Source organism: Amphiprion ocellaris, chromosome 9 (assembly GCF_022539595.1).
Source record: "Amphiprion ocellaris isolate individual 3 ecotype Okinawa chromosome 9, ASM2253959v1, whole genome shotgun sequence".
NCBI classification, from domain to species: Eukaryota; Metazoa; Chordata; class Actinopteri; family Pomacentridae; genus Amphiprion; species Amphiprion ocellaris.
In genome coordinates this window covers 31,094,299-31,110,839 of record NC_072774.1, presented here as the reverse complement: position 1 = coordinate 31,110,839, position 16,541 = coordinate 31,094,299, and the positions used below count along the sequence as shown (strand labels likewise).

The following is a 16,541-nucleotide window of genomic DNA, read 5'->3' as shown; positions in this document are numbered from 1 at the left end:
TTAAAGCAGATGAAATACACTCACGCACTGTCCCAGACAATTTAGATAAGTGCATTTTCTGCATCTGACACTGATTTAGGCTGAGCCTCAGAAATATCAAATAAAGTTAATTGGACGGGGGAAAGTAGCTACGGCCTGGCAGTGCCAAGGCTATGATTGGACTCTTGGAGCAACATTTTCCAACCCTTACAGAAAATAAGTGCTGATGGAGGATAACTGACCACTTCCCCTTGACCACTTCTTCCATAAAGATAGTGGAATACATGTAAATGCTATCTACTGTACTTAGCATCAGCAACATTGGCTTCAAATGTTTCCTGCGTAATTTTAGCCTCTTGATTCCAAGAGGGAAAAAATGAATTGATAATTACTGCTCTTAAGCAGCGTAATCTCACCCAAGTGTGGTGTTCATGCGGGGTTTCAACTGTGACATAACTTTTCTAATAAATTAGTGAAGTGACAGATTCATTTTTATCTTTACAAATCCCAGTTTTTAATTGGCTATTTGCTGTATTCATTTATTTTGTAATAATAAATATTAGAAATAGGAAATTTTGAGTTGATTAAGATAAAGTAAGTATCAAGGTGCAGGGAATCCACACCACTGTATTAGATTAAAATGCTTTGAAGGAGAGGAAAAAGATGCTCTTTAAAAGTTGGCACACCAAAAAGATGAAAGGACTCACAAACACGATCAGTTTCCAGAGAGTTTAAGGCAAACGGCATCGTGCGGAAGTGTTTGCGTGCATAAAAAGCTCACTGTATATCTACTCATCAGCCCCACTTGTGCTTGTCAGCATCTATTCATGCATGCCCACATATTTGCATGCATCTACTGTAACACAAGTGTAAGCTGGAGTGTGTGTGTGTGTACCTGTCAGGGGAGTAGTTATCTTCGGACACACTGTGGTGCTCCACTCTAGTGGAGGACGTGTACTGAGAAGGCCTAAGGTCAAAGGCTGGGTCCAGACTTCTGCTGTGTGACAGAAGTGTACTGGATCACCCCTCATGTAGGTGACACACCACAAACTGCCCCCTGCTGTTCCAGGGGTACATGGCCTCATGTTTAACTGAGGCATTAGGAGGAATCACAAGAATGCTACATGCTACATACTGCTGATGCAGCATTTTGAAGACAGAGCGCGTGGTACTACAACCAAATGGGCGGATAATTTTAAAATAACCTGAAATGCCAACCCTTTTTCGCTAAGCTGCTTAAGCTATCAGTTTGTGTGGATTCCCAAGCAAAGAAAGACATCCTATAGTGTAAATACATCATAACCACATGGACATAATCATAATGAATAAAAAAACAAACAAACAAACAAAAAAACACATATACCCAAAAGTCATGGGTCGACCCTCTGGTGCACTGAGCAATTGTTACCTGGAGGGTGGGGGAACGCTGGGAGAACGTGACCGTGCCCGGTTTATATCAGCCGATCGAGAGCAGTGGTTAGACGACATAACCTGCTCAGGGACAGACAACGTGGAGCTCTGGAAGTCTCTGCCATTTGGCCGGTAGTCTGTGAAAACAAACATGGATGAAGAGAGGTAGAGATGGAGGGACAAGATCAGAAGAGAGAGGGTGTTGGGTTATTTTAGTGATTGCTCATTTATATCACAACTCCAGAGTTAAATTACAAAATTCTGTGTTAATTTAACCATGCAACACCTGAATGTTGATTCCCTGTATTTCTAAGAGGCTGAAACAGTTAAATCTACAGTCATAGCTAGTGACAAATAGTGACCACTAACAATACAGATTCAATCTGACCAAACCCTGTAACAACTGGAAAGAAAGAGACATAACTTTCTAAAACTTACATTAAATTTCATTCTGCACAGGTGATAGATTTTCTTTTTTCTATAAGCTAAGTCTCTATATTCCAAAAATGAGGACTAGGTTTAAATAAAAGTGCAATTCATCTGCTGTGTTAACATTGTGCATTAAACATAAAAATAGCCTTCAAAAAAATCTGAAAGATTATAATGAATTTTCTCTGCTAGACTGATTAGTCCATTGAAGTTGAAAGAGTTCATTAACCGATAATCAGGCATGGCTAGCAGCCATGGTCAAGGTCAATGCTTAGCACTATTAAAGTTGATTGATATTCAATAGAGTGTATAGCACATTAAAATGAGTTAAAGAAAAGCCTGAATCAAAAGTTAGAAAACAAAGCAAGGTAGGAAAAATCGGAGGTAATGATAAAGCAATATTGACCTTCATTTAAGGTAGTTTGACATATTAATATAAGGGTTCCTTTAGATGGGGGGTAGCAGATGGAATAAATTTATTATGCTGTTTCAAGCTAAATGATCCTTCCTGATTGCAGCGGGTGCAAAATTCTAAATACTAGTCTTATTTCTGCTTTTTTATATCTATTTTAATAAACCAAAGCTAATACCAAGAATAACTGGACAATATGTTCGCTTCATTATGATGCATATTAGAGTTAACAAGGAAAACATCTGCCATTACTGCACAGCAGCTCCGCTACTGAGCCTTCTGTAGCAGAGTAATCAACTTCCATGCAGAGCCAAATTAAATCTATTCTTCCTCTTGACATGCTGCTTCACGCATGAGTACAGCCTGCCTGTTAAGCACATATAAAAAGGAGAACCTTTGCTGACAATTAATAGGATTTAACAACAAGAATCGGCTGTATCAGTGCGGAAGAGCTAAAAAAAATGAAAATGAAGAAGTCAGTTATAAAATTCCTGGTCCATTATTACAAAGATTAGACTGCACTGTGTGTCAGACAATTAAAACCCTGTCAGCTTGTGTTGTGCAAAACAAAAAATACCAAAAAACTGTTTTTCTTCCCAATTGAAAGTAATGCTGTGATAGCAGATCAGTGCAAATACTGCAGGATAAGATGTGGTGGAGCTGGAGTTAAGAGAAATGTGCAACCAGAGCTGAGAAAAGGGGTATTCCCTTCACTGTGAATGAAGTGAGGGGGACTGGCATTGTGAGGCAGCGAGGGGCTGATGAGAATGTTAAAGAGGCTGGAGGAGGATTTCCCTCAGCTACGGTATCATCAGCAAGCCTGGGCTGACGCTCTTACCGTCTCTGTCTGCCTGTCTGTCTGTCTGACAGGCAGTTTGCTACAGTAAATGAATCTATTCTCTTCTCTCTCTAATGTATTTCCTTTCTCTTTCATGTATTCTTCAGCTCTCTTCTTCATTGTGGCTTGAATCTACTAATAGAAATTTAAAACAAACAGTGCAGGAAGCTGGTTTGTATCATGTACTTTACCAACAACTTTCTTGCCTGCTTTCCTCTTCTTTTGGTTTTTAATTTTTTTAAAAGACAAAAGCAAAGTACACAGTGCTCATCAACACTACAGTCTGCATTGTAAAAACAAAGCCACAAACCACTATTATTTTCTAGCATCATGGGTTTGCTGCCTTTTCCAGCATCATTTTCCTCATTGTTAATATTTTATGTGGACAAATTTCAAGTACTTTTCAGTCTTCCTCTCTGCATTATTCTCTGGCTCTGTGGCTGGTAGCAGCTCTGCCTGTCCTCTTCTGATGTGCAGCGTGGGCGTGCTGCTGGAGCCTCAGTGAGTGCAGCAGAACAGCAACTAGCAGTGCAGAGGCAGACAAAAGCTCCGTGCTCCTTCACTGTGTTGCTGCTGATGGGCTGCAGCATTTTACTTTGATAAAATGTTATATAATTGGGCTTGTAAGCTGTTTAGGTCTGCAAAGCATTTGACTGATGATGACATATATGAGGTTAGTTAAGTCCATTTGCATTTTTTGAATGAAAGTCAAAAAAATTATAATACAGACAATTTTCTTTTACATTACCTTCAGGCTCTTCATGTCATTCTGTTTTTCAGATCTGAGTCAGTTATATTACAAATTCATTCAGAGCTATTAGCAAGTGTTGGATGCATTACCTGTTATTACCCCAACACCATCTTCACAATCGTAGTCTGAGATCTCACTGTCACTTATCCTCTGGGATCCTTTGAGAAAAAGAGACAGAGGGGAAGGTGAGAAAGCAGAAGAGAAACAACGAGAAAGAGAGATGGAGAAAAAAGGAAGAAGTCATTTTTATTCCCTTGGTCAAATATTTACCCAGCTTTTATATATATAAACGATCTTCCTGTTCTGACTGCAATCTGTACTGGTTAAAGCGAAAGTTCCAATTGAGACAAATAACGCTGCAAATCATTTCTCGACTTTGACAAAACACTTCACTTCATCTGAACTGTGGCACTTTTAAATGACGCATTCAATCATTCAATGTACATGTGAAGATAGGGATTGGAGGAGTGATACGGCGTTACAGCTCTTTCTTCATCCTCCACAGTAGCCTTATCCGCCTCCCCGTCCCACCGCCTTCACTGTTCAGTCAACTTAAATCAACTGGACACGTGTGCTTTTTCAGAAATGACAAGTGCTGCACTCTGGCAGTGCTGCTCCCAACCTCTCATCTCAGTTGGCTGAAAACTTTCTACAGCTGTCAGCTCTTTCACCTCACACTAACACAAACACCCAAAAAACTGGCCTGTTGGGGGAGCGAGCAAAGCTATGTGTCGAGAAGAAGCAGTACAGTGAAACAGTGCAGTGTAACACAGACTACTGCACTGTCATCTAAAGCATGTTAATCAGCATCTTTAAGGGGGCTTGTATCGAGTAAAATAATGTATTATGCATAAAGATAATCAAAGATTTCATTTTCTATAAGTAAACATGACATCTCTCTATATAATGTAATGTAATATATATATATGTAATTTATAATAATAGTATTATATCACCAAAGCAAAACAGTCATCTGTGTCCCACAACAGTTTCAAAAAAATATTCACATTCCAGAAACACAAACACAAGCAAAGCAGAATGGGCTGCAAAGTGTGCCAACAGTATTTTGTGCAATTATAAAAGAGAAAATATTCATAGTGTACCAAATAACAAACAATAAACATCACAGAGGAAAAGCAGGTGGTCGTATTCAAATTATATTGCGTCTGCTAGGACTGGCAGGTAGCCTGGGTTTTTATAACATCACTTTAGGATGAGGATCGAATGCAGTTTTGCAGGATATGGTTGTGGCTTGCAGGGTGGAATAATGACATAGTTCACAGGTTAGCACACAGAGTGGGAGAGACCACTGTGTCCTAAATATCTGTTTCCTGACAGTCTGCACATCTGTCACCCTGAGTGGATTTCAAACTAGTGGTGAAAAAAATTCTACTAGTTCCACCACATTAAATACATGTAAGGCAACAGAAACATGGAAAAAAGGGTGGAGAGTCAGGACAGAAGGATGCATCTTTAAATAGGACAGAACACTCAGATGCTCCATAGAGCAGCAATGCTTGGAAATGCAGGGGCCTTTACCTGAGTTGTACGAATACGAGCCTTTGTCTGTAAAAGCAGAAGTAGTAAGGTTGATGTGACACAGATTAAAACAAAATATGATAAACTACTATGGCTCCTAAAACCTTAATGAACAGAAGCCAGAAAAGAGCAGTGTGCAACCACTGCTCAGTTTATTATAATTATTTGAAAATTGACTAGAGGTATATTGCATGTGATTCCTTTTTTGTAAATAAAAACAAGTGCATGATTGAAAACTAAAATTTTATTTTTTGTTGTTACTATAAAGTGTGTTTCTACCTTAGTGCTGAGCGTCTGGTTTCTATAGGTTTTGTGGGATTATCCCTTTGACACAAATTTCTTAGTATGACAGAAACCTTTAGGTAATTGACGTATCAAGAGCCTAAAAATACTGTCTCTTGGGGTGAAAATCAGCAGCCCTGATTCTTTCTTACCATGTACAGTACATATTTGATATCTTTTTGCATTAAAATAGCTAATTTATTTTTGTCTATAGGGTCCCTCCTGGCTGACTCTTTCTTGTAAATCTCAGCGTATTTGGTGACGTGCGTCAGTGATGGAGGTGTTACTTACTCTGCAGTCGCCGTGTCGGACTCTCTCCATGGAGCTGCCTGCGCTGTGCATTCGGGGAGGCACGTGGAAGTGGGATGGAGGACACGTCGTGTGTTTGTAGCTTGTACCAATGCGGCTCATCGTCCAGGAGTGCTGTCTCCAGTTCAATCAGGATCTGCCAGAGAAAAAATGCCACATTAAGGTTTCTTCTCTAAGAAATGTCCCCACCCCAGTGGTACTAAACTAGCATAGTTTTCATCAGTCATGGAATTACTACAACATGAAATGCACACTTGTGCCACAATTTACACAGAGCTGTTGTAAAGCACGTAAATCCAAAAACTATTTTTCTGGGTTTACATTGTGTTCCAAAAGCTTAGTTCTGAATATTTTAACTATTTTTCTTGAAGTACATGTTTTATGTTTGTGGGTTGTATGACTTGTTTGTTTATCAGTTTTATCAGTTTTTTAATAATGAAAGTATCAAACTGAATTTCATTGTACAATGTACAATGACAGTAAATGTGATTTGATATTGATTTGATTCTGATTTTAAACAGAAAGTAAAAGTATCAGATTCCTGTCCATGTGTGACAAGGACTAGACCACCAAACACCTTGTAATGTCCAGCAGGTTTAAGAGCTTGACCCTATCAAGAGGATAGGCTGTGATGCTGCCAGTGACTGTCTGTGTTGAGTGTTTTTTGGGTTTCTTACCTCTCCCAGGAATTCGCTCTCCTCCTCCCTCACCCTGGCTTGGTCCCACAATGTGATCTCCAGCATGCGCTCACGAAACTCCCGCCGGTGGACCGGCGAATACATAAAGGTCTGGTTCCATTTGGGCTCTAAGGATTTCTTTACCGTTTTTGTTCTCCTCTTGCTTTTGTCGCTGGAGGAACAATAATTCAAACTGTTTTTATTTACAACCATGATAGGGAAGAGCCACGAATACAACAGATCAATAACACAACACAGCACAGTGCACAGCACCAGAGCATGCCGATGATGAGAATGAGAGGCCAGATGAATGCACTATCTATCGCCCCCTAAATGTCCACTGCTTGCATATCTCATCAGCGCACAAGAGAAAACCACTTAACAATATGTAAATGTCCACTTAATAACCAACAACGTAACCTCCACAAACATTCAGATAGCCTACCTTGATGATAACGGATTAAAAAAACCAATGATACATGACATTATGGCGTCACACAATGGCCTCAAAATTTTATGTTTATATATAATCTACTTTCCAGAAATTACTAACAGCTTGTGCTGTCCATTAATGTTCAACATCTTTCTGAATGGAGTGTAATAACATGAGGTTAAAAGAGTGGGATAAAATAAAGACATGAAATCATGGTAACTGTTTCTACTCTTACCTTCTGTCAGGGAGGAAGTAGATTTTGACGTAAGGGTTCCTGGGCCGGCCGTCTTCCCTGGGTGGCAGGTCTTTGGCGCCCAGGATGGTGACGATTAGCTGATGGCCCACTTTGTCATACCACAGTTTGACCTGCAAGGGCAGAGCAGAGACAGCCTGCTGAGAGACAGCGCAAGGCCAAGTACAGGTAAAAATACACAGAGGGAACAATGCAGGAGAAGACAACTCCATCAAATCCAAGCTGAAGTTATTACAAATGCATGTATGTCGTCTTTTGTTGATCCATTTCTATGTCTACCTACAGTTTTTGACCTCAGTCTTCTCCTGTATTCACCCTTCAGGACAAATGAGGAAAATGTCTAACTGCTAAAATGATGTCAGGTCACATGCTTGGTGAGTCGATTTATCAAAACTTTAGAGTCATTAAAACATGGCTGTGTCAGTGGTAACAGAGTGTGATGATGCTGAAAATGTCAAGCCCCTCCTTCAATGAATAGAATGTGTTGTTGCACTTGTATCTGTGATATGAATATCTGTATTCATTGTGATTCTTTGTCTTGTAAGTCAATGCTTTTTTTAAAAAAAAATGCATGTGTTTATGCTTGCCATTAAAAAATTCCCCTGTGGGGCTGAATAAAATTTATGAATGGAAGTAAAATGCAATTGGCCTTAATGTCATTTCAGCTGAAGTGAACTGAAGTGAAATGCTAAAGGCAATATGCTCTAAAATGAAAAGTGTGCTCTGTTAAAAATGATACCATGTACCAGTGATGCTGTTGTCTCTAATAATGTTCTCTCAGATATTCACTGGGGTTGATATGGAGAAATCAATCATGCTGTTGCAGGAGGAATCAAAGACAGTTCACGCGAAAACGGAAGTATGGATTCCAGAAAGAAGACACTTAGAAGGACAAAAAGTCCAACAAAGCCTTAAAAAATTCAATGAAATGAGGAGTAAAACTTCTAAGTTCTTGTCCATACTTCATTAATAATATGATTATGGAAAGGGCCTGCACTGTGTAACACTACCAGCTATACATGCAGCAACGCAGGAAAGAGCATTCAAGACAGGCCAATAGATCTAACATAGGCAGAAACAGACAGGAGGGGGCTTATGGGAAAACAAATTGTACCAAGTAATGTCTGAACTTGTAGCCCACCAAATTACCAGGTAATACATAAATATATTTCTGTTAATTGGTGAAGTATCTCTGAATAGATTCACCTTGGAAAAGTGACTGCATTATGTATGCATCATGTAAATGCTGGATAATACATGTGATCCAATAGTAAACTACTCAGATATACAAAAAGAAGGTTGCTTTATAATGTGTCCAATGTGTAAACAAATAACTGAAACAATAAGACTTAAACAAGGGTACACACACATAAAACATAATAATCCACCTCAACTCTAACACCATATCATACGTTTCAATTTCAAAACCCACAGTGCATATCTTTTCAATCATTCAAAAGGTTTTCAAATGATAGTATCACACAGTTGATCCATCCAAGTTTGTTTAGGTCTCTCTTAAGCAAAACAACCATGAGTTAATCACCAAAGTTTCTATCAGGAATATTAACCCTCTGGATAACTAAATCGAAAATACAGATTTGCACAAAGTGATCCTATTGCATGATCCTAGAACAAAAACCACAAAAAAGACAGACTGATATTGAAGATGACAGATTAAAAGTGGCCCCTGCAGCAAAGACAAAGCTCTTTTTGGAGGTACAATTTGCTTTACTTGTTAACTTTCATCCGAAAGGGAAAATACTATTTGGCTTTGAATTCCCAAACAGGATGGTGAACTTGGTATCTTTTCACTGCAACATGAAAGTGCAGAGCCATCAGCTGTGATCTGCTCACTGGCATCGCTTGGAGGAGTTTATTTGTAAATTTTTTGTAGGGTTAGTTATCGAGGTTTGGGTTCATGTCACGATGAAGCAGAAAAGTCCAAGTCCTTTGTCCAAGAAAAAATTACAGAGACACCCTCCTGCATTGCCCTGGAGAAAATTCTAAATATTACTTCACAACACGGGGTCAATCACTGCAGTCAGTGCAAAAAACAGGCAATGGAAGAGTGTCTCTTCAAACGTGTTCAGATTAGTTGAACATGCATTACTTGGGAATAATGGTGTGAATGAGTTAAAATGAGTAGCAAGACTTCTAGTCATAACAGTGATACCAAGAAATCAAATAGAAGAAAATGACACAATGCACTGCACTGGGAGGGAAACTTGAAGCTGCCATTTCCCCGGGTATGCATTTCCCAAAGTATGGAAACAGAAAAAAAGGCCAGTCAACAGTCAATGAGCAAAAACCAGACAGAGTTTGTGCCCTTCAGACAGGGCCCATTACCTGGACCCTAGGGGCAAAAGGCGTTGTTCTTCTACTAAGGCTTTGGCTCTGGATAAGCAAAATTAAACAGCAAAAAAAGAAAAAAAAAAGAAAGAAAATGCAATAAAACCAAAACCCCCACAACATAAAAACTCACAATACACTAAACACACAACAACAGAAGTTGGTAGTTTAGCTGGAAGATTTAGGTCAGCACTTAAATATTTTTTCATCTCTCATTTGTTTATGTTTTTTTTCTTCTTCTGCCTATTGAAAGACTACTTGTCTTTGAGTTTCTCTGTTTTGTTTCACATAAAATCTCTGAGCAACTTATCAATGACCCACAATTACACCTCTTTTTCTTTTCTGGACTTTTTGCTCCTCTGCTTCAGTGTTTTAATCACAGTGATGTGAAACAATTTCAATTTATTTCCAAAAATATCTTACAGAAAACTTTTTACTGTGTAGAATTACTCATCTTGTATTGGATGCCTTGCAAGTCTCACTGGATGAATTAAACAGTTTTAGCTATTAGTCAATTCTGGATTTCAAGGTCCAACATTCCATGGAAATACAGAACATAAAAGGCATGTAGATGAGGCAAGATTTTGCAGATTGCACAGCTTATTTTGTTAACTAACCAACAGTCCATACTTGTCAACGTGTCAGTGTGAGCCTAATAACTCTCGGGGACAGATTGGGAAAATTAAGACTCATTCTCAGTCCGACTCAGCTTTTTCACTTAGACATTGCAATCTGAGAAAAACATGTCCTGGAGGTGTTACCCAGATGTTAAAGCTGTTTCCCATGTGGATGCTAAATTTGAGAGTTGATTTATCTCTTGCTTTGATGAAGCCCTTTAGCCATTTACCCCAGGAGGGTTTTTATACTAGATAATGGACAGCAGACAACGTAACCTGATCTAGAGTCCTGTGCTTGGTTGGTGAAAAGCCAGAAGAACAGGCTGAGTGATAGATACAGAGCCTAATAGAACTAACAACGGTTTGAACACAAACTTAAGTTATAATTTGGATTGTTAAATAATATACTCACTAGACCATTTTATTCACATTATCCATGATCTCAACATTGTTTAAAATACAACATGTAGTCTATACATGAAGCTGAGGTCACATACTGAGAGCTGGCCTGACAGGTACTGGGGGGCGTCCCTCAGCATGCTAGGACTCATGGGAGACGTGACGGAGATGGACGGGCGATCCATCTTCTGAGACTCAAAAGAACTCGAACCTGACAGGGAAAAGACAACACAGTTGATTATTTAGTGGTTATGTTGGGTTCTAATTTGTAGTTTTTATGACATAAAAGGCAAAAACAAAAGAGGGAGAAGCTCATAAAGAAGAAAGAAAGAGACAGACAAGAATAGAGACACAAGGCCACAAAATCTTGCCATCAAAATCCAGAAACATAAAGCTGCACAAGCAACTCTGACATTTTCTCCATTTGATGTTTCTGGGCTGATTAATAGCAGAAACTGGCGTAATGAAATCAGCTGAAGATTTTGACCAGACTCACTTGATTCCAGTTGTGCATGTGTGCTGTCTGGTATCCTCGGAATATCTCTGGAAAAGAAAAAAAACAAACAGTGTGAGCGTGTGAGACAGAAGAGCAGGAGGGGATGGAGTGGATCAATTTGAGCGAATGCTGAATGCACTGTGCTTTAATGACCGTGAGCACCGCATTAGTCTTCATTCACCCAGCAGCTCCCTCAGCAGCACAAAGCAGGTCAGATATAGGAATTGACAAAGCAAAGGTGCTGCTGCTTTTCCCCACAATTTCCCCTTCAAAAACAATGGGAGGAGACAGTACAAGCGAGGCAGCAGGCTTTCATTTTGCCAGGCGGCATTGTTCTGTCCCATATGAGACGACAGAGTCGAAGGGAGCGATGAACAGATGTTGAATTTTAAAAAAAGTCAGCGTCACTCCTTCACAAACACATTCTGTGAGAACACAAGCAATGCTCTCCCTCAGATTTCCCTTTTCAAGTGTATCATACCATGGAATTTTAAATATAAAGATATTCTAAATCATAAAGGCTTTGACAAAAGTACCATAACTGCTTTAGAGACAACTGTCAGTGGAAGTTAAGGTGTGTGATGTAGGAACAATATGATACATAATTCTCTCTCTAGTTTAGTCTTGTTCTTTAGTTTAAGGGGTGCATTTTCAGACTAACTAAATCACCTCTGAAGATATTCTGATGTTTTTTAAAACCATACATTTTACTGCACAACAGTCCCATTTTCATATAAATTTTGTAAAATCCAATTTAAACCTGTATGTGTTGCCTATAAAGAACTATGTTTAGCTGTTTGGCTAATGACATTCACTGAGCTAATTATTTCTTTTATAGGGTCACGGGAACCTGGAACCTTTCCCTGCACTTGGTATGAAGCAGGCAGACGTTCTAGATCCTAGATCTGACTTTACTTGGTACTCCTTAAAAATTAAATTTTCAATCTGCAACTTTACAGCAGTAATGAAGCAGTCCTCCTTGGAACCAGAACTGTCCTGTGAACAGAGTAGTGTTCTCACCCTATAGGCCGTGAGACCACGAGCTCCACCTGCGGCTCAGGCTTGGATTCTAGTATGATATTGTAAACTTCTTTAAATGTGGCTCCTTGTAAAAGCTTCCCATTCCACTCCAGCACCTGGTCACCTGCAAAAACACCAGAGATGTCACATGGAATATTTTACTCTTTAATGCTGTCTTTGTTGCAACCATGTGAATAAGATACAGCACTATGCACTACTAAATCTACTGCTTTATTTTTGACATAAATGTTTGTGTGTGTTTTAAATACCTGGCCTGAGGTGTCCAACAGTGTCTGCTAGACTTCCTTTCCTCACTTTAGTGATGAAAGCACAAAGTCTACCAGATTCTGTCATCTTGCCTCCCACCACCTGTAGAAGCACAGATTGGATTGACTAGATTAGTACTGAAAATACATTTGTTAGAACTATACTTGTTGTCTTATTGGAACTATGGATTTAATGCACCATATTAACTCTTGATGGTATAGACATGAAGATGAACATTACAGCTTACACAAGAAGATTTTTTTTTCATAAAGCATCCTGTTGATGTCATGGCTTTAACTCTTGCCTGCAAGGTACGACTCCACAATAAAAGCAAGGAGACGGTCAATGGTAAAAGTGCATCTGTGTCTTATAAAAAAAAAACGTCCAGGGTTATGCTTTCTTCCCCAGGGACACACTCTGGTGCCTCTCTGTGGTTCTGTAACAGTGCAGGGCCGTGGGCTAGAGCTGTACTGTACAGTCCTGAGCTGCTGTACTCCGCTCCGCTCAGCTTACATTGGCATCATACAAATAAAAATCCCTCCTAATGGCAGCTGAATGCCAACATACAAAGGAGCTTAGGGAAGTCTGCTAAATGAAATGGCTTTATGTAAGAGGCAGGAGCTGGAGAGGGAGACTTGCAGTGGAAAAGAGAGAGAGATGGACAGTGAGGGCGAGGCTGACAGCCTGACTGATGGACTGACTGGCTGGATTGCCGAGTTGGTAGGCTGCTGCTGAGCGGACAGAAATGCACAGAAGCACTGAGCAGACACAAACATGCCATTTCAGGAGGCTCATTCGATCAGTAATGATTTTTCCCCATCTTGCTGCTCTCAGTTCTCTCTTCTCAGGGCCCACCAGGTTTTTCTGGACTTTGGCTGCTTTGCTATTTTTTTAAACGGTGTGCACCACCTACAGATTTATTTTTTAACAGTGACGCTAAACATCTACAACAAATATTCTATGTAGTGACCACAGTAAAACAACAAACTGGATTAAAGGTTTAACATAAGAAGAAAATAACTGTCGTAGATGGAGGCTGTACTGCACTACAAACACATTAAAAGGACACATAGCAAGCATAGACTGTAAATATGTACTGGATTGTAATGGTGTAATACAGAAAAACTGAAATAACCATGTAGGAAGGGACAACACTGACAGGTTCTGGACTGACTTGTTTCCTCTCAGCAGCTGAATGCAGTTCATTAAAATAGTTCAGTATGAGTGACTTCAGGAAATTAAAGAGCCCAATATCAAACAGCACTCATTAATATTCATCACAAATATAATCAAGTCTCTAATGAATATTAATACTGAGTAATACTATGATGTAATCAATAATTGGAAGCCAAGGAGAAATTCAGCCAAACGCTATGGACTTCACTGCTGAAAAGTTATTATATGTTAGTATAAATATACATAAATAATGGAGGTGGCCCTCAGAATTCCTGGATATGATGGTGCTTTCAAATGTTAATGATACATTTTGTGTCAGTGTACTAAACATGAATATGTTAACATGCTATTAAGGGAGCGGAATGATGGCAATTTAGGATAACAATGAAGTCTATCAGTGTGGGTGCTTGAGCATCATACCTACAGATTCACACAGTTAGACAGAAATATCATAAGCTCACCTTCAGACCAAGCAGAGCTCCTGAGTCTCGAGGCACACTTCCATCTTTCATGCGCTTGTTGAGCAAAATGCGCCCTATTAGGCGATCCCCATCTTTGGACGGCTGCCACGTCACCGGGTGCTACAAGGTCAGAGCAACGACACACCTTTTGCTTAACAACTCATCCACTTGAATTTTATCACTTCAGACCAAAGCAGATAACTGTTTATAGTGAGAGGGGGCATGAGGGTAGTACTGTATTAATTCACTTGGGACAGAAAGTTCACACAACCTCTGCGAATGTATTAAGACTGCTGTACTGTTTGGATAGCAGCATGCTGTGTTATTTGAATTCTAAATGATGGATATCTAAGTTGCCACCTGTGGACAAAATTAGTGATGAAAAATTTACAATTTCAACAACAAAATACATCTGGACTATAGTTTTAGATACTAATTCCAGAGCTTGTGTGAACCTGCCAGTGTGAGGGTGGAGTGAGCTTCATGCAGCGCCCCATGCAGAGTAAAGCAAGCAGCCCCAACACTCCTCCTCAAACCAGCTCTTCAAACAGGAGCAGTAAGACCGGAGTCTCACTCCGGTGCTTCACTACACACAAACATACAACCACCATCAAGTGGAGTAGTGACGGGAAAGCAGACAGTGAAAAAAGGGAAACCAATGACAGAAGAACAAATTAAGTCGATCATGGGGTGCCAGGTTAAAGATTAAAAAGGATGAAAAACAGACAGCACAGAATAAAGCCATGAGACACAGATAGGGTGAAATCACATACGTAGCAGTGGAAGGGAAAAAAGAAAAACAAATGTTTTAAATTTTTTTGTGCAAAACAAATCCAATCTTCCCTGTTTTGTGTGCTTATTGGGTTTTGCTAGAGAAGTGAGTGGAAAGTTGGGCAGGGGCAGGTTCTGTCTGGACTGGGTGCTGTGGGGAAGGGCAGCAGAGTGAGAGGCCTGAGTAAAGGTGTTCCTACTGCACTAAACAACACCGCTGCAGAGCAAGAACACAACATACGGAGGAGAACGAGCATGCAACTAGGAGAGACCCACATTCCTGTGTGCCATGACAAACAGAGAGGTTGTGTATCAATGCTCTTCTGTTACAACTACTGTAAGATGTGTAGTATCTGTTTGGGGAGCAAAACAGCAAGTACAAGTAGCAAGCAAAGAGGGTGTCCCCAAAAGACTTTTTCGGCAACACCAAGCAAGGTGGAGCCAAAAGTAACTGAACAAAAAGGAACGAAATCGCAAGAGAAATCAATTTATACAACGTCAAATAAAATCCAAAAAAAAACCAAACATCTGACCTATTTACACTTAGTGACAGAGAGCAAACAAAGACTGGATGGGTAGGTCATAAATAATAATAATAATAATAAAAATGCAGGCTAGATTGTCTCAGTACCTTCTCACTATGGCTATGCTCCTCGTTTAGCGTAGTGCTACTGCACGTATCAACTCCCGAGTCTTTAACCTGCGGTTCACACCATGCCAAGTCCTCTTCAAATGAGTGTCCCCCAAAGCGCACCATTTTCTTTTGCCTCTCAGATAAGGTGTGTGTCGGCTCGGACATAAATGCCTGCTCAATAGTTTTTCTTTTTCCCCTTTGACTGTCCCCTACAGGTGTGGGATAAAAACAGAAAGAAAAACAGGAAAAAACAACATGCAAAGGTGTAAATAAAACAAAGGAAACATGAAATGACAAAAGACTCTGGGAGAACGGGGATGGGGGAGAGGAGAGAGACAGAGAGAGGGGGAGAGAGAGAGATGGGGTTAAGGGGCAGGAGGTAGGGAAGGAGGGTCAAGGCAGGGCTCCACATGTCTCACCAAAGACATTGGGGAGGCCTCGCTGCTATGCCATGACGCATGGTCCCACCAATGGCCATCCAAATCTCCTGTTAGGTGGGGGGTAAGGGTGCACATACACGAGAGAGGACAGCGAGAGGGACAAGTGAGGACACCACAAACCACAACGTACAGACACACACACACACACACACACACACACACACACACACAACACACACATACAGTATTAAACAAGACATCCAGACATTCATCTAGGCACACACTCTCACATACTGCCCAAAAGGCGATCATCATGTGCAACTCTAAGATCCCTGTGAAGAAAGAAGAATGCAGCTCAGGTAATCATACATAAAGGATCTATACTGATTTGACCATCAGTGCAGTAAGAGAAAGACACAAGCCTGGTGTTAAAACGAGAGAGCCATCACAAGGCAACAAGACGACTGCAGTCACACCTTCAGTCAAGTTTCAAATTCATAAAGAAGTCGTATATGTGTTCCTCCAGCGCATACTAGGAAAACTTTTGCAAAGAACTGACAACATGCAAACTCCACACAGACAGAAGCAGGAATCAATCTCTTTTAACATTGTTCCCAATAGGTGTTGAAGTCAACTGGCTTTAGCACTGCATTTCAAGT

At 40.1% G+C, this 16,541-nt stretch overlaps 1 protein-coding gene across 43 annotated transcripts in view; it reads right to left on the bottom strand.

Moving 5' to 3' along the window:
* The window catches only part of rims2a (regulating synaptic membrane exocytosis 2a), a 150,410-nt gene that overhangs the window by 52,956 nt on the left and 80,913 nt on the right, over nucleotides 1–16,541 (bottom strand). For 11 of the 43 annotated variants that reach the window (XM_055013391.1, XM_055013384.1, XM_055013385.1 and 8 more), the window contains 13 exons: nucleotides 15,500–15,711; nucleotides 14,098–14,217; nucleotides 12,463–12,562; nucleotides 12,194–12,317; nucleotides 11,174–11,220; nucleotides 10,776–10,888; nucleotides 9,659–9,706; nucleotides 7,295–7,425; nucleotides 6,627–6,819; nucleotides 5,932–6,085; nucleotides 5,359–5,385; nucleotides 3,909–3,977; nucleotides 1,388–1,526 (listed from right to left, as the gene is read on the bottom strand). In XM_055013391.1, the coding sequence (XP_054869366.1) occupies nucleotides 1,388–1,526; nucleotides 3,909–3,977; nucleotides 5,359–5,385; nucleotides 5,932–6,085; nucleotides 6,627–6,819; nucleotides 7,295–7,425; nucleotides 9,659–9,706; nucleotides 10,776–10,888; nucleotides 11,174–11,220; nucleotides 12,194–12,317; nucleotides 12,463–12,562; nucleotides 14,098–14,217; nucleotides 15,500–15,711 (1,477 nt within the window). Of the gene's footprint in view, nucleotides 1–874; nucleotides 977–1,387; nucleotides 1,527–3,908; nucleotides 3,978–5,358; nucleotides 5,386–5,931; nucleotides 6,086–6,626; nucleotides 6,820–7,294; nucleotides 7,426–9,658; nucleotides 9,707–10,775; nucleotides 10,889–11,173; nucleotides 11,221–12,193; nucleotides 12,318–12,462; nucleotides 12,563–14,097; nucleotides 14,218–15,499; nucleotides 15,712–15,921; nucleotides 15,990–16,541 lie in introns of all 43 variants that reach the window. The other 32 variants (XM_055013377.1, XM_055013379.1, XM_055013378.1 and 29 more) reach the window with 10 other exon arrangements.